At 43.3% G+C, this 25,439-nt stretch overlaps 1 protein-coding gene across 6 annotated transcripts in view; it reads left to right on the forward strand.

Annotated features, from left to right (window-relative positions):
- The window catches only part of TEAD1 (TEA domain transcription factor 1), a 144,008-nt gene that overhangs the window by 81,419 nt on the left and 37,150 nt on the right, over positions 1-25,439 (forward strand). For 2 of the 6 annotated variants that reach the window (XM_033062388.2, XM_033062391.2), the window contains exons 3-4: positions 20,916-20,980; positions 23,663-23,725. In XM_033062388.2, the coding sequence (XP_032918279.1) occupies positions 20,916-20,980; positions 23,663-23,725 (128 nt within the window). Of the gene's footprint in view, positions 1-4,162; positions 4,242-20,915; positions 20,981-23,511; positions 23,575-23,662; positions 23,726-25,439 lie in introns of those variants that run through there. The other 4 variants (XM_033062393.2, XM_033062392.2, XM_033062387.2 and 1 more) reach the window with 4 other exon arrangements.

A 25,439-nucleotide genomic window follows, 5' to 3' on the forward strand; every position in this document is an offset into this window, starting at 1 on the left:
TGTGGGCCAGACCAGTAGGAAGCAGTGTGATTTTTTATGTCCCCTCTGTTTGATGGTCTGACACTGATGCTGTGTCTGCCTGCTCTGGACCTGCTGTCCTGTGGAGTGGAGCATATCCCCCATGTTGTGCTAAATGCATTTCAAGAGAAAGGTCTCCCTTGGCAAATGTATTGCACAAATCAGACAAAGCTGCAGCGAGTTAGACACTGACAATAGATTATCTGGGCCAACCCTGAAATAGGGAAATATATTTTTTTTTCATTATTTCATTTGACTTGGCACCATTCTTTTCCTGTGAAAAGGCTGAGAAATGAGAAATACCTCCTACTTCATCTGCAGCACCTAATGTAAAGATTTAAGAGGGTTTGCAGTTTCTTCAAGTGCTCTTTATTTTGACTTGTATCAGTGAAGGCTACCACTGTTGTTTACAAACAGCAGCTAGAGAGCTGCTGGTAATAACTTTCTGTCACAGTGAATTCACAGGCTGAAAGTCACATATGGAATTCACAGGCAGTGAATTCCATGTGCTGGGAAAGGGATCATTCCCCTGCTCTGTGCTCAGAGTGTTTGAGGTCCTTTGGAGGAAAATGCTTCAGACAGATGAACCGTTTTTCTAGTCTTGTAAATATTGTTATCTCCATAATTAAAGAACAAAGTCTGTTAAAAAGAATAAAGTCTCTGTGCCAAGCAATTGTGGAAGAGGAGCTTCACTTCCTTCACTTGTCTGTGCCCAGGAGCTGAAGTCCAAACACTGAAGACAATTCAAGGAATTCCTGCACCAACCCATATAGAGAGCAATGTGCTCATGTTTGAAGCATAGGTGCCTTCTTCAGGCATTTTCCAGAACTGTTTTGTTGAGTTTCCTCTTTCTAATGAACCATCAGGGCCTTCTTTTTGTTTTCCTAATAAATATTGCTATAGTTTTGTAGCATAAGAAATGTTCATGCTTTTGATCTGTTTGGAACAATGGACTCAAAGTGTTGGATGAGCACCATGGAAATGGCTTTCTCTGAGATCACATGGTTTTTCCCCAGGTACAATAGCATTTCTTGCCAGTTTTCTGCTTCCAGATCCCAGAGATTTTACTCTGCCCTGTCTAAGGTGTTGTTTTAAGGGTATGCCTGCCTCACTCAAAACAAGGTGTATTTTCCAAACCCATATTGTCAGGGTGTTTTTTTGTAAAGCAATACTGAGATATAACAGTTCATTTTTGCACCTCTGTGTTAAAAGTAAAGAATATGATGCCAGTGCTTTAGGTCCTGCTGCAGGCATCCTCGAACCCAGCAGTGATAAATGAAATCAATTTGTGTAAGGTGGCTTTTTCTTTTTTGCTTAATTGGTAAAGGATCACCTGATGATCCAAATGTTCTCCTGCAAGAAACAGAATAAATGTGAAGTTGTAGCAGGGATGTCAAGCTGCATTCCTGGTGAGACTTTCCCAAAGCAATCAAGGTTTCTTCTGCTCCTTGCACTAATCGTTAATAACTATGCTGTTGTCACAGCTCAAAAACTTTCCTATTGACACTTCAATCATTTTTAAAGATCCTGAATGTTCAGCATGTATTAAAGTAACCTTTTGCACTCCATTAAAATTTAAGAACTGCTAGATTTTTAGTGAATGCCCAAGCAACAGGATCATGAAAGCATTACCTTGTGCCAAGGGCATGATGCAGAGCACTGATTCCTTTTTAACAAATAATAAGAAGTTTGGCTTTTCATTTACACATTCTGCCAATTGCTAACAAGTTTCCATCTTGTTCAAACACTGAATTGATCCCAAGAAATTGAAAATATTGATTTAACCCTCTGCCTGGTTTGTGCTGTGGGCACCTGCTAGTACAGTCTTAGCACATTACAATTGCTTGGCCGTAATTCCTCAGGGGACCACTAATAACTACCACATTTGTCTTTTCATCTTCTGAAATTATGCTAGCAGTTGTCCAAGTCAATTGTGATTCATTTGATACTGCTCTCCTTCAAGACATATTGCAACCAAATAGACTTGCTCACCAGTAATATATCTGATGACATAGTTAGTTCAAGTTAATTGACAGAATGATTCAGGCTTTTATGGATGGCATTAATTGGTCCCTGGTGTCCATGCAATAATTGACCAGACAGTGGAGGCTACATTAGCTTCTCATCCAGTCAGAACAGTGGTGAGATGAGGTAAATGTGGTACAAATGATAAAATGGCTATATTTTAAATCAAACATTTATAAACTATAGAAGTGGGAGATTGTGGCATCAGGAGGGTCTGAATAATGAGAACACATAAATGTCCACAGACGAGGGCTGTGTTTTCCTTTTTTTGTCTCCCCACCCAATTAACACATGTGGTAAGTCACATTTAGATGCCTTAATGGACTCTGCTTGAATCGTGGTTTAATGTGTAAAGCAAAGTAGATGGAAGGGCTGCTCGTGGTATTTCAGCTTCTCTCTGTTGATATGGTACAATTTTAAGCCTGGTGTTAAGTGTTGGAAGGATGTTAAAGGTAGGGCAGTCCTTTGCATTTACAGGAGGATTCTATTCTATTCTATTCTATTCTATTCTATTCTATTCTATTCTATTCTATTCTATTCTATTCTATTCTATTCTATTCTATTCTATTCTATTCTATTCTATTCTAATTCCATTCCACTCCATTCCATTCCATTATATTTTTCCCTCCCAGAAAAGGAAGCAACTTGTGGAATTATTTTTTACATATTCCAGATGTCCAAAAAATGCAAAACCTGTGCTCAAATAAAAAGTGCTATTTGTTAGAAAAAGTGAGATAAACAAGAAAAGTGAGGTCAAAACAACACTAACTAGTCACAGCTCCTCTTGAAGAGTAGTAATTCAGTGATTTATCACCTACTTTTCTGATTCTGTTTTGTGTAAGAAAACCATAAAGATAAGCAAGGAGGGTCTGCTGGGCGTGGCTCAGGTTCAGAGGAATGGGACTGAGAGGAGACACAGAATCAGGGAATATTTGGAGTTCAAAGGGACCCATAAGGATAGTGCAATGGAACATCACAGGGCTACCCAAATCTAAACCACCAGAGCTGAAGGAAAGAACAGCCCTGGTGTTCTTTGGGCTCTGAACTGGGTCATGGTATACCTGGCACCTGGGGCTCTCTCTGCAGCTATGGATTTCTAGCTCATACAGAAAAAAAATTATCAAATGTGCATCTAGTGGGGGAGAAAAGGAATTGGTCAAAGTCTATTTTCTACTACATTGGCAGTTATTTGGAGCTTGTCTTAAATCTGGCAGGTATTTTCTCACTTAAAATTTAGACTTTGTTTTATTGCCCCTGCCCCCCGTGCTGCTCTCCCACCCCATTTATGACCCCTTGAATTCTTCCTGCAGTGGGGTACATGCCAGATCTGCCCACAGAGCTTCCCTGTACCCTTTCTTTCCCTGGTGGATTTGCTGCTGTGGAAGTTAATGGGTCTCAGTGAAGCCACAGGAATCTTCTTCCTTCCTTCTTGTGCAGAACCAGCTGCAGGGACCAAGACTCAAACCCCTTAGGAGGTTTTAGAGCTTCCCTAACAGCAGCAGAGGGCAGGAACAGATAATATTTCAGAGCAATAAAAGACTGTAATGAGCTACTGAGTTCTTGCCTCACCTTGACCATATCTTGTTAGGCAGCAATTTCCATAATAATGTTACTGTCCTTAAATGTCAGCTTTTACACCAGAAGAGTGGTGTCCCACATTATCCTCATGCTCTTGAGAGAAATGGTTTGGCTGGTTTTCCTCTGGAGTCAAGGCACTGGTGATGTCCACCCTGCTGACATCTCAGTTCCACCAAGGACATGCAGCCCTCTGGAGCACAGGAGAGGAATTTCTGTGCGGATTTGACTAACAGAGAATGCCAGCAGTGACCAGCTTTGACTCATTCTGCACCTCTTTTCAGTGCCCTGTCCCCTTGGCTGCAGCTTTCCAAATTGCAGAGCTGCCACAGCATCCATCACGCATTCCCTGGGCGTCGCGCTCTGGCTGGGCACTGCCAAGAGCTAACAATGAAACCTCTCGCTGCCCTGCTTTAATTTTTATGAATTGTTCAATGTCCTGGGCTCCCACTGCTTTCAGCCTTCTAGTGGGAATTGAGGGCATTCAGGGATTGCTGGGAAACTCAGCCTTTACACCATGCATATGCTGATTGCAATGTCTCTACTTCCTTGTGACTTCTTCACAAATCAATCTTTCAATCTGCTGGTAATTTGCTGCTCTCCCACATGCCTTCAGCACTCTGGTGTGGTTGTTTCTTTTTGGTTTGTTTTTTTTTGTTTTTTTTTTTTTTGTTTGTTTGTTTTTGTTTGGTTGGTTGGTTTTTTGTTTGTTTGTTTGTTTTGGAATTGATACCTGCATTTGTGCTGCAGGTAGAGTGGGTCGATACAGGAAAAATGGGAAAATCTCGACTGAGGAAAGTCTTGTGGGAATGGATCCTTTTTCTTGTGAAATGGGTCCATTTCTCTGTTGTTGCAGACTAAGCCACATTCAGATGAGGCTGTTCCTAGATGAAGTGCTGTAGTTTCTTTGTTCCTTGAAAAAAAGCCTTGGTTGTTTCTGGGTGAGTCCTGCATGGCTCAGTGGGTGTGTCTGCCTTGTTGGATGGGAGCATCCGCTGGAAGTGTACAGTAATTTCACGATTATAAGCCGCAACATTTTGACTAAAATTTTGGTCCGAACCAAAGTGCGGCTTATAATCTGGTGCGGCTTATATATGGACAAAGAAGGAAAAGTTGCTGTTTTAGTTTGGAGGACAGGTGTCTGCTGAGAAAGGCAGGAACTTCTCTTTGAAATGGAGAATGTAAACCCCCTCCCTCCAAATTATTATAATTTTGAAATCAAGGGGCTTTCAGGCAAAGATATGGGAATTAGGAATAACAGTTCTTTACCAGGGAAATTAAAATAGAAATACAGCACTATAAAGAAACAAACTCCAAACCCTGACAAAGTCAGAGTACAACCTGACACCCGTCAGGCAGGGTGTTGGCAGCAGTCCCATTCCATGGTGGCTGCATCCTCCTGCAGTGACAGATGTGATTCAGTTGGAGCAGTGCTCCTGTACAAGGTGCAGTTTCCCTCCGGAGCTCCAGTGGTGATGTGGAGAAATCCGGTTTTCCTCTGGAGTCCAGTGGAGAAAGGGACTCCCTTAGTGTCCCAAAGCCTCTGTTTTTATCTTAGTAAGAAATGTTGGGCTCTTCCCCCTGGCTGGAGCAACTCCCAGTGGGATGCAGTAATTTTATCAGTCCCACAGTGGGACTCAATGGCCATTAGCAGAAAATGACTGGCTGGAGGAAGGATGGGTTGTGAAAAGATAAAGAACAATGCCCTGCCTGGTTTCAATGGATGGCCCATTAGCAGAATATCTGCTATGGAGATAAGGATCACTGCCCCCACCCTCAACAGATGGTGATAGAACAGATACCTTTTATCACACTCTGTATTGTAACATGCGGCTTATAATCAGGTGAGGCTTATGTATGGACAAAGAATGAAAAGTTGCTGAAACCCAGAAGTGTGGCTTATACTCAGTGCGGCTTATAATCGTGAGACTACTGTAATCTTACCTGTTGTGATCCTTCCAAACACTGACTTTGTGCAAAAGGATGTCATTTCTGGGTGAAGAACCCCTGCCCACAGGTTAGGTCAAATGTGATGTGATCTGCTATTGGAGGTATTGGATTTTATGTTGTAGAAAGCATGGCTGAACTTTCAGGCCAGTAATTTCTACTGAGCCCAGTATTGAATGCTAGCTGGTTTTATTTCCCACATTTTAGGAAAAAAAGACATTTATATGAAAGAGAACAGAACTTTTTTAGAAGAGTATTGTATTTTATGGCAGCAGTGAAAATTAACCAACATTTAAAATCAAGGTTTTCATTTTATATACACCTTAAGATGTCACTGATGACAGCTTCAGTTTAACCCTTCAAATACTAAGGAATGCAATTGACTTTAAGGAGGCTTAAGAGCGGGGATTAACTTTGCCTAATTAATATAATTTACACTGGTTTAAAGCTTCTCAATTTAGAATAAATTATAATAGTTAATATAACTTAATGCAATTTACTAATTCCTAAAGCCAGAAAAATATTTATTTAACCTTATAAGTTAACAATTTTACCAACTCAAATCTTTTCAGCCATAAACATTTTGACATGCTAAAGTATTAATGATTTCTGTTTAATCCTGAACTATTTAAATCCCAAGTTTAGTAAAATGTATGGATTGAGTATGAATAAAAGAACAGAGGTAGGAGGTGGGACTGAATTTTTTCTTGTTGCCCACGATTGTCTCCAGCATAAAGAGCTTTATTGCACTGTTTTATCACCTCTGGTCAAGCACAGCCATGAAACTACAAGCTTAGAAGATTTCTGTGAAGATTCAGATGCACAAAGCAAAGTATTTCCAGTGCTCGGAGAATCAGCAAATAGCTCAGGCATGAAAGTTTGTGGTGTAATTTTTATACCTGCTAAGCGTATTTATCTCATGTCCCCTCTTAAATGACCTTATTTATGCACATAGAAATGTCTGTCATCTTCATTTTTTTTTTAATGTAGAGAGTAAAGAAGAGGCTTTTGTCCAGGTGAGAATGGGACAAGATGCAAACAAAAGCCTGCTGGCATGGCAGATGTTACAATAGGAAATAAATGCTAGGATGGAAAGATCTGATTTACTGAGTCTTAAAATCTTTTGTAGACTGGCTTACATTTTAATTGAAGTCTTTCATTAATCTAGTGGAAGTGAAAAGATGAAGGAGAAGCCATCTCAGTACAGCACTTGTTTTAAAAGCACTGTCATGACACTTTTGTTTTTAATCTATGAACTTGTTTTTTAACAAGGAGTATTGGAGTATCAAGCACTGACAGATGCAGAAGGCACTCTGCATGAGTTTCTTTTTCTGTGAGTGAGTGCCATGAAGTCTCAGGCAATGATTTGCTCTGTGGAGGTTTGAAAAGGGATTTATTTGTCCATATTGACTTGTCCTTAGTTTCTGGAAATAATTGCACAGGCTATTTCTGTTCCATCAGACATGCACACCCTGCACTGGAGCCTTCAGCTGCTTGCAGCAGTTCTTGTAGCAGAAATGCAGTTTTTCTGAGGTATTAATGTGGAGTTTGGGAGTTTCTGAGGAACCTTTTTTGTTACTCAGATCTGTGTTTCTTTCAGAAAATGCTGTTATCACTCAAGCCAAGCATCTGATGTGACCCCTGTGGCTTCAGGAACTTGGTTTAGTGTTCCTCACTGGGTGCCCATGGTCCTGCAGCTGCAGGGAGAGATTCCAGCATGGCCCTTCCCTTGACTTCATTTCATTCTGGGTTTTGAGCAAAACCGTGCTTCCTGCCCCCTCTCAGCTCTCAGATGTGAGACAGAAGGGTCAGCTCTGCTTTGGGCTCAACACCTCCCATTTAGTGTTCATTTTCAGCAAAAGATTCAAGGAAGCATGTAACAAAACACCTGGCCTGAGGAAAAAACCAGTGGGGACTGTATGGCATCAGCCTTCTGATATTTCCACCTCTAGCCTCTTCAGCACCATTGTGCTGGACTTTTGCGTAAGTTCTGTGGTTCCTTTTTTTAAAAACAATTCCAGCTGGGAGCAAAACTTCACTGATGAGATTTTCTAGCTTTAATTCTCCTACCATTCTGCTGTTAAGAGCTGGAAAGGAGAATGCTTGCAAGGGATTTGTTTGCACCTCTTCCCCCTTGGAAGCCTCACACTTGCGTGCAGCAGTCCCAGACAGCCCTGAGAGTGCTCGTTCTGTTCAGCTTGCAGAAGCTCTTGAAAATTAACCTGCAGTTAGTTAAAAACCCTTTTGGAGAGGATTCCCTTCTCTGTAGGTGTGAGGGTGGTCCCCTGTGCAGGCAGCTGTCCCAGGTGTGCATACAATGGACATGCAGAAAATGGGACAGGTCCCTCAGCTGCCTGCTAGTGTGGCAGGCTGGGTTTATAGGTACAGGAGAAACTGGAACTTGTTTTTCCTTTTATCTTGCTGTGGCTGGGTGTGACCCAGGGGTGTGTGTGGCTCACAGCTGGCTGGCACTGGCACTACTGGACACGAGGAACCTGCTGGCAGCTCCTCACAGCAGCCAAAACCTGGCCGTGCAAACCCAGTGTGCTTGTGTGCTCCTCCTAAATCTGTTCCCACCTTTCCAGCTGCTCTGAGTGCTGTGGCAGCGTTTCTTGCCCTGCTTTGCCTGCCTTTCAGCAAATGAAATGCTGTGACAGGGCGCAGCATGTCCCTCTCACCCTGGCATTGCTGTCAGCATCAGTGTGGGCAGCACTGGGGCTGCTGCACTGCCCTCTCCCTTCTGGCTTAAAAAGAAAGGAAAAGCCCAAATCCCTGAAGTCCAGGAAAGGAGGCCACACATGTTTTAGTGACAGACACTTTTTAAAGCTTGTTTGCATTTGGGTGATAATGTACTTTGGTATGGTAGGGGAAATGAGAAACTTCACACATGGCATCTGGAAATCCTTGTGGCTCACTACCCTCCTTGACAGCAATAATGTGGCTGTAAATTTCCCCCCACAGAAAACATATAACTGTGTCAGCTGTACCAGAAACAACCTTTCATTTTCTTTTAAATGGATGTGTTGTTTTGAATCTCAGCTTTTTAATAGCTTCATATAAACATTTGTGAGCCTCTGAGGTAAGTAAGTGTATTTTTACTTCTGGTTCTTATGTCATAGACCCACTGAATCATTTAGGTTAGAAAAGATCCCTAAGGTCATCGAGTCCAACTCTTAACCTGACACTACCATGTCCACCAGTCCTCATGGAAAATCAGACTATGGCTCAATTTAGTGTCTGGAGTGGTGAGTCCTGACATATTCACATGTATCTCACAAAGATGAAAGGGGTGTCACCCTTGCAAGCACTCCTGATAAATCTCCTTGTGCATGTTATAGCTAAGCCTGATGTTGGATGGAGTTCCTTTGACTGACCCAATGACCATTTCTTTGTCTTTTAGTAGCAGGAACCTCCTGTGTGCTAAAATGTTGATACTGGTGTGATGTCCAGGTTTGGGATGGGTTTGCCAGCTGCCACAGGGAAAATGCCTTTACAACCAAAACATAAAAAGTTTAAAATGTAGTGCAGTGCTTCAGAGTTTGTAAAACTAAGGAATTTGGTGCCCTGTGGAGCTGGCAGTAGTTTAGGTACAGTGTAGTAGCCTGTACACTGCCTGTGTTTTGGCAGCATTTGGTTAAATCCAAATGTAGAGAATTTAACACTTTAAAAACAGTTTTAATTTGTTGGTCTCAGCTGTAATGAAGCTTAATGAAGCTCAGGCCCTTTTCCTCACTCCAAACTCTTCTCCATGTGTCAGGGTGCACCCAGCCAGCCTCTGGCCAAGCTGGAAGGCAGGTGCAGGAGCCTTGGTTGGGACCTGGCCCCGTAGACAGCAACACCCCTAAAACTTGCTGAGGTGTGGAGGCTGCACACTGTGGGCAGGGCAGAAGGGAAATGCTCTTCCAAGATGAGCCCCTGTGGAAGGGAGGATTATCCTGGGAACTGCTGTTACTTGTCCTTACCTGTGAGGAAGGGCAGGGGAGGAGAAGGAGGGAGGGAGACAGCAGGAGAGACAGCACACCGAAAGAGGGGAGAGAAGAATGTATAAAGTGCCAACAAATGAGAAATGAAATAATTTTATGCACCAGAGATCACTGATTACCATATCAGCAGGTTAGACTAAACAGATGATAAAGTCTTATGAGCCAGCTGGGAGCTTGGTGGGGGCAGAAATCTCTAGGCTACGTTAATAAGTGTTGACTGCAGATGTTCCAGATGTGTGTGTTTAAACATTGCTCCTCTGCTGCATGAAGCTGCCCTTGGCTCCTGGCAGTGGCTCTGGTGATGCCAGCAGTGGGATTTATACTGGAACATGTGCCCCATCCTGGTCCTAAGGCCATGTGCCCCATCCTGGTCCTAAGGCCAGCCCCCAGCCCTCAGAGGTCTTTTCCAACCTAAGGAATCTGTGGTGGAACTGAGAAGCAAAGTCCTTGTTGTCAGAATTAGAAGCCCCTGGGTCTGCTCCATGGGATGACCAGGGATGTGGGTGGAGGGCAGGCATCTCTCATGACTCCTTTTCACCATGATATGCAAAGAACTACCATCTGTAAATAACTGGGGGGGCAGCACAGGGACTGCAGGGACACAACCCAGCTTCCCCTTCCAGCCCCATGTCCCTGGTACTCGGGCACAAAACAACCTGTGGAGTTTCTCTCCTACTGCATCAGCCTGAAGAAAATGGAGTTAAGGATTATGCATGAAACTGTGTTTGCACTTCATTACTCATTTATCCACAACAAACCAAGAAAAGGTTTCCAAATGCCCACTTTTGGAATAAACATTGTGTAAAGCAAAGCCATAAGCTGGGAAGCAAAAGAAAGCAGTGATTTGCCATAGAAACAAACAAGTGGTAAAAAGATTATAAATAACTGTGATTTTCTTCCAGTTCTCTAGAATGTCCTACCCCTTAAATTATTTTTCTTTAAAGACCCCTCACATCAACCAAAGCAACCACTTACAAAAAAGAAATGCAGCAAAGATTACAAATACTAGAGTTCTAAGACATTAGGTGGCTACACAAAGCAAAATTTCCTTACGATTCTCCAAGGTAACCCTGCAGATGTTGAAAGGCATGAATGGGGGTTTTCAGTGACAATGAAATCAGCAGCATGGTATTTCCCCTGCATGGGGTGGGCAGTGGGATGCTGGAACCTTGGGCAGAGGGGCAGGGACAGCCAGGCAGGCATTTTTCTCTCTGACAAATGAGTAGATTGTGAGGAACACTCCCAAATTTAAACAAAATGCATTATGGTGCAGTATTATTTGATTACTCAGCTTTTCACTGTTGTGTCTCTTAGCTGAACTTCAAAACAAGCAGTGATGTCTTCTGTTCTCTAACAGCTTGTGGTGTTCTGATACCTGAGTTTATGATGACATTAAGGGGGTTTTTTTTTCCCTCCCCTTGGTCTCGGGTCTTGGGAATCATTCAGAAGTGCGTTAGTGTTGTTCTCCTCCACTTCAGCTCAAACACCAGCTACCCCAGTTGGGTTCTGCAGGAGGGCAGGAATGGCCAGCTGACCTAATGGGAAGGAGCTAGGCTGGAGGAAAAAAAAAGAGTTAGAGGAGTCTCAATTTTAAACATGTTTAGAGACTGAGTTTGCAAGAAATTACTTACCCTGTAACTCAAGTATGTTGTAGGTCTCTCTTGTGGGTTCGTAATTGGTGCAAAATATTTACTGTACTGTAGCTAGAATGACACTGTTAGCTATAAAATCTCCACAAAATGCTACTTTGTGCCTGTGAAATAACTTGGAAACCAAGGTTGGTGTTGGATGTGTCCCAAGCTCTTTCATTTGCCGGTCAAATGTTTCTCCACTTGGCCCATCTGGTGTCAGGAGCTGTCATCTGACACAAACCAAGGCCAAATACCCTGGACATAATGAAAATTTAAATACCTCTTTGCACCTGCTGTGAAAATAAAGCATCTTAACTGCACAGGACACAGAAATGGAGTGATACAAAATCACTGGAGGGGAGTTTGAATAGAAGCGTGCAATATCACATGGGGAAGGGTTTGGAATTTGGGGTTTTAAAATATAATAATAGGTATAAAGCAAAGTGGAGGTTTAGGGCAGAGGTTTTTCTCTCTTCAGAGGTTTTTCTTTCTTCTTCACCTTCTTCTTCATGGGTCTATGTGGTACTTTTGTGATTGGATAACAGATGCAGCACTGCGTGTCACAGGTGTTTGGTCACTGGGTCAAAAGTAAAAATAAGTTGGGTGTTAGTTTTTAATTGGACTGTTCAGCCTTAAAGGACCTTGTAGAGAGAGATTCATCATCATTTCATCATTTTTAGCTTGTTAGCTGCAAGTGCTGTAGCACTCGCTGTAACATGGATAAGAATTAATAAACATCTGAGTCTGGATATGAAATTCCATCTCTTGTGCATTCAATCCCAGCCCTGGCAGAAGAGAAAAAGAAGATAAAATGCCCCCTTGATGCCTCAGCTTTGCTGTCTGTGGGTGCTGCTCTAGGGCAGGGTGGAATATGCTGCTGGTCTGCTACAACAGGCAGAGTTCAGCAAAGAAATTTGGCAGGACACTTGATGTGATTTTTAAAATGTGCTGGATTTTCCTGGGGGCTCCTGGCTCTGGTGTGAATCTTGCAGGGAACAGGACCTCCACAGCTCAGGTCTGACAGACAGGTCTTGGCTCTCAGATGGGTTTTTCTGCAGTTCCTACATCCACTTCCCTGCCTGTGGTATGAATCTGGTCAAAAGGAACCTGCAGTGACTCAGGCATCTGCCTTTTACAGTCCCTGAGTCACAGGCTCGCACTCAGGACCTCACTGAAGCATCAGTACACAATTTAATGTAATTTTTTTGGTCTTTTTGATCATCTCTCCCTAAACTCAAGCCACTTTTTTTGAGGTATATGCAGCTCAGAACCATGTAAGCATTAAGGTATACTTAGTAATATATATATATATATATATATAGTAATAATATATATTAAGGTTAGAACCCTGTGGTTGTGTAATGCTCTAATAATAAATATGGGGAGAAAAGGATACTTTTGTGATAAAGTGTTTCTTAAAGCATAAACAGTAGGAAACAAACCAACACCCCAAATTTCTTCTCTGCAAATAAGCATTATTTAAACAATCATAATTCTTTTAGAAATGAACTTCATTTTGCCTACGAGAGCAAACAGAACTGAAGCCACCTACTGAGAAATTGTATTTTGCTAATTTTTATCTATTCGAATGCAAATAGTGGTTCTAATCCCCTGAACTCATCCATCATGCATGGCAGGTCAGCCAGCCCATTGTCTGTTTGTTTGAGGGATTCCTGTCCAGAGCAGACTTTCTGTCAGCAGGGACTGCTCCTTTCCTCAGCTCTGGCCCTGAGAAGCTACAGCCATCTCGGAAAACAACCCAGAATTGCACGTGGAATTCACAGAGAGGTTACTGACAGCTCCTCTCAGAGCAAGGGGGGAAAACCCACAATGTCAGATTAAGGACATCTAGGTTTTTGTATAATCTACTAAACATCTGTAGCTGATCCAGAGATATGGCAAAGGTCAAAGTTTGGGGATTTTTTTTTTGCCCCCTCCTGTGAGGATTTCTTTGTATATTCTGAAGCCTAAAAATTGCTTGTTTGTTTTGAAATGCATTTTTAGTTGCAGTAAAATACAGTTTATTGTAAGTAGGAAATGATTACTGGGGGAAAAAAAATAAAAAAGAAGCCACGTATTTTTGTAGCATTTAAATTTTAATTAAATGGGGCTTAGAGTAAATTGTAAAACCTTCTTTTGTTGAGACAACCAACGCTGACAAAATATTAATTAATGAATATTCAGAGAGCTCTCTGGATCGCTCCTCTCTTTTTGAAATATGTTCTGCCTCTGTTTTTCAAAAATCAGAAGAAGAAAATTAATAAACATTGCTTATGTGGAATATTTCCCAGTGTGAAGACCTGCCAAAGAGAATCCAATGCATTGCATTAATGTCAATGAACACTTTTGAACCAGATGTGTCTATGGGTCTTTTTCATTGTTTTCTCTAAAACTGGAGCTGGGATAAAACCCAAAGATTAAGACTTGACATGAGGAGAATATCTCTCTGTGCTACTATTAGGTCATTTCCCTTTTGCTGTGTAAATTAAATTGCGGTCTTGATTCAATCTGGGATCATTTTATTGTTGTTGGTTTTAATACAATACACAAAAAGTTCTTTTCTTTGCAAGTATCATTAGGATATAACTTAAATGAGTCATTGTAATTGTTCTCTCATTAGCATCTGAAGGGATTATTTCGGTTATTTTGTTTCTGGGATCTTTTCTTCCCCCTCTCCTCTTGCAGCCCAGTTAGGGTGTGCCTTGCAAGCAGTTAATTTGTGTATAATAATATTTAAGTGGCTTATTGTAGTTTTGTGTGTGTGTGTACATGCACACACCCCACTGGGGCAGCCCTTAAAACCCATTTTAGGAGCCCTGAGGTTTTTGTCCCCTCCTGGTCCTGTCCTTGCATGGCCACTTTTGTGCATGGTCCTTACCTAAATTCTGAGCCAGATCCAAAAGATTCAGAGCACCCACAAGTGGAAGACACACAGTTAATTGTTTTTTTTTGCTCCCATCCCATTCTCTAGGGACTGTGAGACCTGCCTTGTCCTGGGCACAAAGAGGAAAAAAACTACCCAGAAAAATAGGGGAAAAAAAGAAAAAGAAAAGGTGTAGGGGAGGATCAAGGGAGTGTTTGCCTAGGCTCACTTGACAATTAAAAATACATAAGTGAGAGAATTGCCATGAACTTGCCCGAAGGGCTGTAATAAATAACATCCTGCACAACTGGTACATGAAGTGTGCTCAATGGTTTCGAGTGAAATGGCTGTGTTTGTTTTTAGGCTTGCTGGCTGGGGATTTTTTTTTCAGAGCTATAACAGTTGGAATTCAAATAGGCTTATGTTTCTGCAATATGTGGTAAACATATTTTAAAAATGGCTGTTTGATCAGCTGTAAATATTACCAGTTCAGAGGTTAAACGCTGCTGTTGAAGTCACTCAGGGAAATCCAGCAGAAGTGTAAATATGGCAGAAAAAGCTAAACAATATGGCAAAGGAATATTTGCTGACTTAAGAGTGCAGGATCAACACCAATATTTTTCCAGTGATGCTAAACCTCTTGTAACTGCTAAATTGGATTTGTAGTTGAATGAAGTATCAGCTGCTGTTGGACAAGCCCATAAAGGTCGGGCGGCTGGCCTTTTGTAGGCAGGGCTTAGAGGACGATTGATATGTTTTAGCACTTTTGGGATTATTGTGATTAGGAGGAAGCCATTCTGAATGATAGAGAAAAGGATGTAAAAAACACAGCCCACAGCTGGTAAGCAGCATGTGTTTGCTATAAGGAGAGGTCACGACTAGTTGATCCTGCTGGTTCAGGCACTGATTGACAGTTAAGAAAACTTGATATTATGAAGCACACCCTTCTTTTTTCTCCCCCTTTATATTTTTTTTTTTTGTTAAATCTCCTAAAGAAATTATGGTTCTGTTGTTGTAAGTCAAAGTATTATAAAATCTGGAACACTCTCACTTGTTGCAAACTAAATGTTCAGAGACACAGCTGCAAGTTTGGAGTTGTTAAAATATCATGGAGGAATTAATATTCAATCCATATCGGTGAGAGCAGTAAATAGGAGTTACAGAATTAGCTCTGGTGTTTCTGTGTTTGCCTTTTTCATATGTGTTAGTCTTAACAAAAACCCTCTTTGCCATCTAGTAGAAAATTTATGCTAGGCATGAGGAAATTTCAAATCTGCTGAACTTGTTGACTGTTATGTGCCTGGTATATCCAAGATTTTTAGCCAGGAATAATGTGTGTAAAAAATATTTTACCAGCCAGAAAACAGCTTTATAATTTTATTTCTATTAACCACCTGCCTCAGAAGGACATGTAGGTTATTTCCTCTTATCTCTGCTATCCGCTTGGAAATGTAGAGCTGCTTTTTTCTCCTTTTTCTTTTTTTTTTCTCCCCCTGTGAGCAGCCACCCGAAAGCTCGCAAATGCACATTTAAATAGTTGTATCTCTGACTCTTTTTTAGCGGGGCTGTACCCCTTTCAAAATTTGAGTTTAGCATACCACACAGGAAAGAACACAAGCTTGCCAGCTCCCGCTGAGCGTTTTTTCAAGCCTGTGAAAAGAATGAATTATTCAGCAGTAAGCATGCTTACAGCTGGCCATTTGGGAGCTTTGATGTGCGAATCAGGCGGTTGCATGAATGCCCTTATTGTCATGTTATGTGTACACAGTGTGTGAATTATTGAAAATAGTGAGGCCTGAGCCTCATCTGGTAGAGATTACAGTGCAGGCATGCTGGGTGAAGGTCTGTAATTGAAAATCCCCAGATGCTGTTTATTTGGCCTCCGTCACGTGGCCCTTCTGCAGAAAGGCTGGCTGAACAAAATGCTGCTGGCCCGGGCAGGGGCACCAGCCCAGCCCAGCGTGCCCGCCACTCCAGCACCTGCCCGGAATATTTCTAAAAGCCCAAATTAGATTTGCCTGGAAGGTTTAAACAGAGGATGCCTCGCTCAGAGGTTTGAGCTGCTTAGCCAGTTGTTGACTCACAGAGCTCTTTTATCTACAAGAGGCTTTTTGTTAGCCAATTTAGCCATAAGGCGCCTTCGGGAAGCGGCGCTGCCGAGTTGGAGCAGAGAGCTCCCAAAGCTGGATGTTCAGTGCTGGGGCTCAGCACTGTGGCAGAGCAGCTTCTGCCCCACAGCCTGCCAGCTCTGCTGCCCCAGGGCCCCAGTGCCCACCTTCTGCTGAGGAAGCAGCACATGGCTGTGCATCCAGCCCATGCTCCGCAGCCAGACAAAGAGCTGGGTGATGCTCACCAGGAGGGCACTCACAGCTGCTGCTCATGGAGCAGAATGAAGAACCCACCAGCTCTCCCAATCTGGCCCCCAGGCAGCACTGTGCCATCACCAGAACAAGCACAAGTGGGTTTTCCCAAGCCTTGGCTGCGGTGTGAACGCGGTGTGAGAATGATCTGGGAGATGGAATCGTGCAGATCTATCCCCAGACATCTCAGTCACAGCCACAGTCTTGTAGGATTTGAAGAAATCTGAAAAAAACCAGGCTTTTCTGCTCGGTCGTTACTTGAATTATGTGGCTGAGTATGAAAACTCTTTAAAATTAGCTTTTCGTTTTCAAGTTGCTAGCCAGATTTATTTCCCACACTTTGCTATTTTTATCCCATTTGGATAGTGCCTGTTACTGGGAGCTGGGAGGGCAGAGGTTTAATTTGTGCCATTAATGTTCTAAATAAAGGCGCCCGCCAGCCTCTGGGCTGCTCAGGGATGTGATGCTCCAGCTCCCTGCCCTGCTTCTGGCTCTGAGCACTGATACCTGTGGGCCAGGACAGGGGACAAGGGACACAGTGTGGCTGAGAGCATGTCCACAGCTGGTGCAGGTGCTGGCAGAGCTGCCTGCAGTGCTCTGGTGGCTCCCTATAGAGGTGGTGGTGCCATGGCCAGAGATTTCTGGCCCATGAAGGGGTTGCCAGTCATGCCTTCCTCAGTCAGGGGTGGATTTTCACCTCTGAGGGTCTTTCTGGTGCTGGATGGGGGGACAAGCACACCTTGGATGTGTTTTAAAAAAGACTGGATGTGCCATGGTCTAGTTGAGGTGTTAGGGGATGGGTTGGACCCAATGATCTTCCAACCTGGTCATTCTGTGATTCTGTGATCAAGGACGGAGTTGGGAGCCTCAGGGAGACCTTTGTGGGGGCTGATCCAGGCTGCTCTTGGATCAGCTGGTGGGGGAGGCTCCCTGCACAAGGAGCCCTCTGTCAGAGCAACAACTGCATCCCCGGGAGGGGTGGTGGGAGCTGCCCCACTTTGCAGCTGCTCCTCCTTGTTCCGAACCAGGGCAGCAGAAAAGTCAGCTCTGTGCTGCCTGAGAGGGCTCCAGCATCACACATTTCCCTCCTGAGGGTGATGGGGAAGGTGGAGGGAGCCTGTGTGCCAAGGGCTGGCTGGAGCATCCCTTGGAGGGGCCACAGCAGAGCTTTGAGAGCTTTCCTCAAAGCTTCCCTTTTTTTGGCTGTCCCCAAAGCCTCACAGGTTTGTAGCATCTGCACTAGCTGAACTCCCTCTTTGCCCATACTGTGATTAAAAAAGGTGTTCCTTTGCACCTCTTCCTCAGCATCAGTCCAGGGAGAATTATAGTTTGCAGTTGCACTGACAACACAGATAAAGCCTTGAATTAATAGGGAAAAATCGAACTCCAGGAAGCAGCCTGTGTACAATATTTGTTGTGGTCCTCTCCTGATCTTTTCAAGATCCTTGGAAAAGATTCCTGTGCTGTGAGGGTGTTTTATCTCACCAGGCACCTCCCTGTGCCTCTCTTTGGTAGCTGAACCAAAACATTCAAAGTAGAAGACTGTCAAAGGGAATGACAGGAAGAAAGAGCTGAAAATTTACAGTTCATACATCTGACCTCTTCTCTTCTGCCAGGCAATTTCCCAGATATATATGACAAGGAGACAGAGGGAGGGTGTGTATGGAAAGTATTTCCAGAGCTGAGCTCTTCTGGAGAAAACAGATCTATTTATTAATGAGTGTTTTCCACCCTAAGGTTTCTAATGGCCAGTTAAAGAAGTTCCTTTTGTTTCACACTCTTCTCATTCCCAAGAACAGGAAAGGGTGTTTTTAGGATTATTAAGCTTTCCTTTCTTTAAAATCCTCTTTGGGCTTGAGCTGATCTGGAGATAAGAACATTTCTGTCCCTGTCTGTCAAGGTTGGTAAAGAAGAGCACCAGTGTTTGGTAGATAACATTAAGGCTGTAAACTTTTAGTTGGGGGCATCTATTTTGTTTATGTCAGGCAGTGCTTCTGTTTGTGCTTATGGCTTCTGGTAGCCCAAGGAAGAATTTATGTCTTTTCAGATCCCAGTTGTGGCCAGGGAGAAGGTATTTAGTGAGCCTTCAGTATCTCCTGCTCTGGCTAAACCTCATGCATGTGTCTTTGCTGTGTTGGGAACGTGATGGTAAGGAAAACCTGTGTTAGGCTTTTACCTCGGCCACCTTCTATGGTTCCTTGTGGAGTTCCTCCTCCCTGCACGTTAAGGAAAATGATCCCACCCTGATAGAGTTAGGCTCTGGGTAGCCTTCAGCTCAAGGGAAGCAGTCACTTGCCAGAACTGCAGTCTTGTTAGTCACAGCCCGGGCCAGCTAGATAATGGCTACAGAAACCCCCTTGAGTGAAGCCAGAGTATTCCATGGGTGGACTGGGGCTCAAGCAGAGACAGCACTCAGATAATACAGTCTAGACTTCCAGTGCGTGGTGTTTTTAATAAAGATGCTTCTCCTGTCAAGTGGCTGCCTGGGAACCTGAGCTTTCCTTTAAAAATAGCTTTTTAGCTGTCTTGTCTGGGAGGAGAACTGTGAAACCTTGGCTGTGGCCAGGGGCTGCATAGGGCTGCCTTAATGGGCAAGGGGTGGCTGGAGTGACCTGTGCTGTGCCCAGCTATTTGAAACATCTGCAGCACAGACAGAGCATCCTTTACATCCCCTTACAGCATCACTGACCTTGCACAGTCACCAGCTGCTGATCAGAACAGCCTGACAAATCTTTTTGCAGCCAAAAGAAACCATTCTGGGTATTAATGTGTGCACATATTTAAACATATGCCAAGCAGGTACTTTCTGGAGAGGGGGGAGCATTCCCAATTAAACCAAAATGTGCATTTAGAAATAGGAAAATGTCCATGGCACCTAGCACACTGGTGGTTGCAGGAATGTGGTGATCCCTGCATCTCAGCAGGCCACAGGTGACTGCAGGTTTCTGTTTGGGTTATGGGACAGAGCACAGAACAGGGAGATGCAGGGTGGAGCATTCCCTGGTTTCAGCCCCTGAGCACAAAGGCACTGCAGAAGGCACCTTGTGAGCACTGCAGGCTGCAGGACTCGTGTCCAGCCCAAAGACAAGGGCTTTGCACGGAGTTAGGTAACTCCCTGCTCCTCTGTTTGCCCAGGAAATCCCTCATTGCTGTGCAGAAATGTGCCTGCTTTGTGGAACTGTTTGCTCACGCAAAATTTACCTCTGGAAGTTTGTCCTGAGGAGACCTGCTGGGGAGTTACAAACCAGAGGCATGTTGTGGGAAACGTGGCACACTGTCCAGACCAAAACAAAACCACGGCTCTGCTCTGATATTTCACCTTCTGCACGTTGATATTTCATGTTCTGGTACTCATTTAGCAAACATGAGACAGGAACCACGAGGTATTTGATACAAAGGGTGTAAAATAAGGCTCACAGGGGGAGGCACAAGAAAAAAGTCTAGTTTGACTAAATGTGTGCAGTCTTTCAGTCAACAAAATGCACTTCAAGCTCATGCAGGCTACTTCAAAACTTCCCCATCTCTCCCCCACAGTATTAAAGCTGTAAGGGTTTGAAGCCCTGGCTGATAAAATAATTTTCTGCATTCCCCAGCTATGTACTCATCCACTTCAAAATAGCTTGGTGGGTGATAAATCATTTTCTCAACCTCGCTGCTAAATCAGTTTTCTTGCTTTCTACACATGGGCTGCTTTTCCCCTGTGCTGAATGCAAATAGCTCTGTAACTTAGGGCTTGTTGAACAAGTATATTTAAGCTATTACAGCTCATGGAGGAGAAACATAATATGCCGTGAAAATAAACAGGACACCGCATAAAACTTGTGTTATCTTCATGTCAGCAGTGCTTAGGAAGGAAATTATTTGGATAGAAAATGTTAGTTTGCATTAGGTAGCATGATGTGTGACTGAAGAAGAGTCAAATAGCCATTTTAGAGACTTGGGAGCATTTCACATTTCCAAGAGAAACAGAGCTCTGAATAACAAAGCAGCATGTTGATCCCACAGGAGCATCAGCACTGCAGGGCAGGCACCCTTGTGAGTGGAGTTAAGGGTGTGATTGATAAGCTGCTGCACTGGGACAGTGATTTCCATCTCTGGAGGAGGCTTCCTGGCAGCAGGGACAGGTCTTGCTGTCCTCCTTGTAGAATTGGAGCGTGGAGAGGAGCTGGCACATGTGGGTGATTGGCACTTAGCACAACAACACCTGGAGCAGCTGGAGCACAGAGCAGAGGAGCCCAGCCCTTGTATGAGCCCCAGCATGAGAGATCATGCTGCTGGCCAAGGAGGTGCCTCTCAGCCTGTACATCCCTGCAGGTGGGCCAGCACAGGGCTGTGCACAGCTCCAGCCCACTGCACATGCAGTGCCTGCCCAGGAGATGGGACAGGAGCCCTGGTGGGCAGTGGGGAATGCTGCCCAGCTGCTGCAGAGAGGTGGGGTCCTGTGCTCAAATGGGGTGTTTGCATGGTGTGATGCTGCTGCTTGTCCCTCACCATGAATTTTTCTTTGTTTCAGGTAGGAATGAATTGATAGCCAGATACATCAAACTTAGAACAGGGAAGACACGGACCAGGAAGCAGGTAAAATAACCCAGTGGGGAAGTATGCATGTCAATGGATGATAAAACTTGGCATTTTTGGCTGCAGTGGCTGTCTGTGCTTCAGCTCTGATGGGATGGTGTACTGACCTCACTCTTCAGAATAAATACATGCTGTTTAGAGAACATTTAAAACTCTGGGGTTTATGTTGTAGTGGTGTGAGGATTCGTTTTTACTAATTGTCCTTAAATGAAGCTATTATCCCCCCATATTTCATAAAAAAAATCAAAAGTTGAAGCAAAACTTTAAAGCATTGTGCCTTATTTCCCTATATAACATTATAACAATTATTATTTGAGATAGTAAAGAATGGAACTTCTTAAAAGTTAAGAGAATTTGGCTGTGTAATAAAGGTTATGGTTCTTGAATATGAGAGGTAAATATATAAAAATGAACTGACCATAATTGTGGTCTCAACTGATGGCCAGTAGTTGCTACAGGATATAAAAATAATTTTAAAATTTCCCTAAGAGCCTTCAGGCTCCTGGTCTTTGACCATGGGAAGATTTCATTCATCAGAGTCAGAACAAACCTTAAAAATACCTGGAGTTTTTTTTTTAGACTATTACCACATAACCATTAATTTATCTCATATTACTGAATCCTTTAATTCATAATATTCACAGCAATCAGCAGCCTTGCATAAAGTAGAGTTTTTGTGTAGTTTATGGAGTGGTCACTGCGCAGTTTAAAAATACTCCACAATAAAAAAGCTCCTTGCTTTTTGGGTGCTGTTTTGCCCTGGGGAGTGTCCCTTGTCAGTCAGGAAGGGATGAAAAAAGGCATCAGGAAGGAGGAGAAATGCAACAGGTGGAGAAGGAACAAACCAAAGACTGGCAAAAAAAATCACAAAGGCAGAGTCCCCAGTTCTGCCCTGCCTTGCCCATGTGAGCCCCAGGAGCTGGAAGTTAGGCTGGGATTGTAAAGTTACCTCAGGAGCCAAAGTGCAGAGCTTGGGGTTAGATCCTTGGCCCTTAGCAGTGCCAAGAAGGCAGGAGACTGTGATGTGTGGTGATCCCTGCCCTCTGTACTTGCACACCCCTCTGTAGTGATGCCTAAATCACTTTAAACCCAGTGCCTAAAAAAGTTTTTTGGTTTGTCGCTGCTCCGGAGTTTTAACCGAGCGATTAAATGTTGTGATTGTTCTGCTTTATTACCTTTAACACCACTAATATTCCACTGAAAGCACAACAGATGAATGTGTGTGGAAATTCAGTCGAGGGTGTTTGAGTGCAGAATTGCTCAGTGAGCATCAGTATCACTCTGAATTGCTGCAGACTGATTCCTGACCTGCCCCTCCAAGGTGGCTGTAGGGGCTGTGCTCATGATGCACCACTGTTTGCTTCCCCACTAAAATACAGGCTTTTTGTATTAGAGTCACTGGATAGTCCCACAGAGGAGGAAATCATTGTTCCTCCTTTTCTTTTGCTTTGTTCTTTCCCAGACAGGAATTGTAACTGATGTAGGAAAAATGTGCACCACCTGATATATGGTGTGTCCTGGCTGAAATGAGCATCAGAGATTTCCCTTTAGTTGTTTTTGCCATCACTGCAGGTTTTAAACCTTCTCCCAGAAGGCTGAAGGATGCTGAGTGCTACCAAGTGATGCTGGGCAGCACTATTAAACCCTCATCAGGATTTCAGTATGTTCCTGGGTAAACAGGAATGGGAATTTGGGTCCAGACCCTTCACTGCACGGGCAGCAACTTCTGACCAATAAGTGGTGTAGTACAGGACTGGGTTTGCACAAATTTCTGAGCAAAACAGCCATGGGCCAGACCTGATGTCATGTTTCTGGTCCCCAGTTTTGTGGGCAGACTTGATGCTGAGATTACCAAGGAAACCAGCAGGGGTTCAGGGACCTGTGTTGTGCCAGTACTTTATCACTTGTGCCAGCATTTAAAGCATTTCAGTGGACTCCAAATGCAGCCTGAGTCTCCTCATTGGAGCTGCAGAGCACAATAAATAATGGATACAATTTCTGGGTGCCAAGTTACATCTCAAGCCTAGTGGCAAATGGTCAGAGTGGGCATCTGCATCCCCAGCAGATGGGGTAGAAATCCTTTGGGCTCCCCACATGAGAGCTCAGGGCCTGGCCATGGGTGGGATGGGTACCAAAGCACGTGGGCTGTGTCAGCTGTGAGCTGTGTCTTCTATCTTGTAGCTGAATGCACAACCTGGTGGGTTACACTTTTTTTTCCTTTCTCTCTTTTTTTTTTTTTTTTTAATTTCCTTAATCAAGTCACTGCAGTGACGACCTGCATTGTTAAGCCTTGGTGCTAAGAGCTTGGTATCTGGCTGGGAATGTGGTATCTTTAACAGCAGAGCTTACTGAAGATGCAAATAACTTCCTCCTCCCCTCAGAAAAGTTTCTTCTTTTTTTTTTTTTTTTCTTTTTTTTTCTCTTTTTAAAGGAAAAAAAATTAGACATTTAAAATTTGATTTGCTTTTTGTTTTTCTTTTGTTTGTTGTTTTTCTTTTTTTTTTCCCCCCCCGTAAACCTGAACAATGTAGGTGTCTAGTCACATACAGGTCTTAGCAAGAAAGAAAGTTCGGGAAATTCAAGCCGCCATTAAGGTACGTTTGGCTTGCCCAGTTGTAGGGGGCTTTTCATCTCCATGGTTACAGGCTTTTCCTTTGTTTCCTCCCTTCCCCTACCCTGCAGGTGTCTAGTCACATTCAGGTTCTTGCCAGAAGGAAATCTCGTGATTTTCATTCCAAGCTGAAGGTATGCGCTTTTCTGCTTTTGGGCTTGTGGTTGCTGTGCTGTCCCTCCCTCCTCCCGCGGCGATGGGCGAGCGCTGGGGCTGCTCTGCTCTAACCTCCTCTTCCTGCATGTGGGAGCTCTCTCTGTGTTTAATCCCCGGGTTCTGCACTAGCATCCACATTAAAAATCCTTTTAACACCATCCCAATGCCAAGTGAGCTCCTCTCTGTAACACCTCAGCACCTAAACCTGGTTTTTAACCCTTAGTTAGTCCCTTTCTCGTTTTACTTTTTTAACAGCTGAGTCCTAGCAGTGTATTTAAGTACACACAGTTGTGTAGATGCTTTTTATCTTTTTTTAAAAATCATTATTATTTTTTATTATTTTTTTCCATAAAGGTAATTGTTTTCCATTCCCAAATGTTTTTTTTTAAATCCGTGCTTCTGAACTGCTGTCAGGAATATTACACCAGATCTTTTATTCCAAGTGCCAGAGAGCACAGCTTTTCCAGATCGCTCTGTGGTGTTTCTAGACTACAATCTAGCATCACCTCAAGCTGCTCACTATTTACAAGATTCCCTGAAATTTAAGTTTTTTTAAAGTAAATTATTGACATTTAATCTTTGGGGAGCCTCAGTCAGAGTCCTGTTCAGGGAATATTAAGTATGTTTGCTTAATCTGACATGATGAATTGTACACGTCCCCGTTTTCTCTGCCTTCCATAAAATATATTCTAAGGCTGAAAAGAGCCTCTTGGAAATGCTTAATAGGGGTTTTCTTGCATTACTTGTTTTTTCAAGTTTTCCAGCAGAGATCATGAGATTTTTTTGGTTATTTTTTTTTTAAGTGGAAGAGGGAGTTTTGCAGTTTTTGCTGTTGATTTTTTTTTTTTTTAATAAAAAGCAAAGGAACTTATAAATCTTTTACTTCCCTCCTTTTTATTTTTTTTTAACATGAGTGGATATTTTTTTTTCCCTTTTCCTTCCCCCAGATAGGAGAACAAATCACCTTTTTGTTCTGGCTGGGAAGCAAATCGTTTGGGGCAGCGCTCTCGCGGTCCCGCGAGCGGTGAGCGCTGCAGATGCTTGCCCCCATCCTGGATCTGCAAGTGTAGGGATAACAGCCTGCCTTTGTGACAGGCCTCCCTGACAGAAGCACTGGGTTTTTCATGGGCAGCATGCTGGCAAGCTTGTCTGGCTGTTGGTGGCTGGCTTTTTAGCTGCACTGGCTGAGCAGTTGGGGTTCGTACAGAACGGCTAAGACAATTAAACGTGCTGCTTTTTAACCCAGGGTGCAATAATAATACAGAGACATGTGGCATTTTAAGCTCAAATTGTCAAGCCTTGATGCCTAAGATGAAGTATGTATGTAAGGAGGTGGCCTTACTTTCAGAGGTGCTCGGCACCAGCAGCTCCTGGAGTTTTAGAGGACTGGTGAGAGCTCAGGGCTGCAAAAATCAGGAAGCCAAAAAATCAGGTAGCAAACACAGGCCTAGGAGCCCAGCACAATTATTGGATTTACTGTTCTAAAATATTTCGCTTCCTGAATGACCAAAATGCCTTAAAATATGAAGACACTTCCAAAGCATTAAAAAACATTTTTGGGTACTGCACCTGCTGTACTTTTATTGAAGCTTCCCAAAGAGCAAAGACGTAGCCAAACCCTAAGAACATTTCATTAGCCTACATGACATTTGCAGTAATAGAGATCTGGAAGGAATTTTCATTTTAAGGAGT

This window comes from Catharus ustulatus, chromosome 6 (genome assembly GCF_009819885.2).
Source record: "Catharus ustulatus isolate bCatUst1 chromosome 6, bCatUst1.pri.v2, whole genome shotgun sequence".
NCBI classification, from domain to species: Eukaryota; Metazoa; Chordata; class Aves; order Passeriformes; family Turdidae; genus Catharus; species Catharus ustulatus.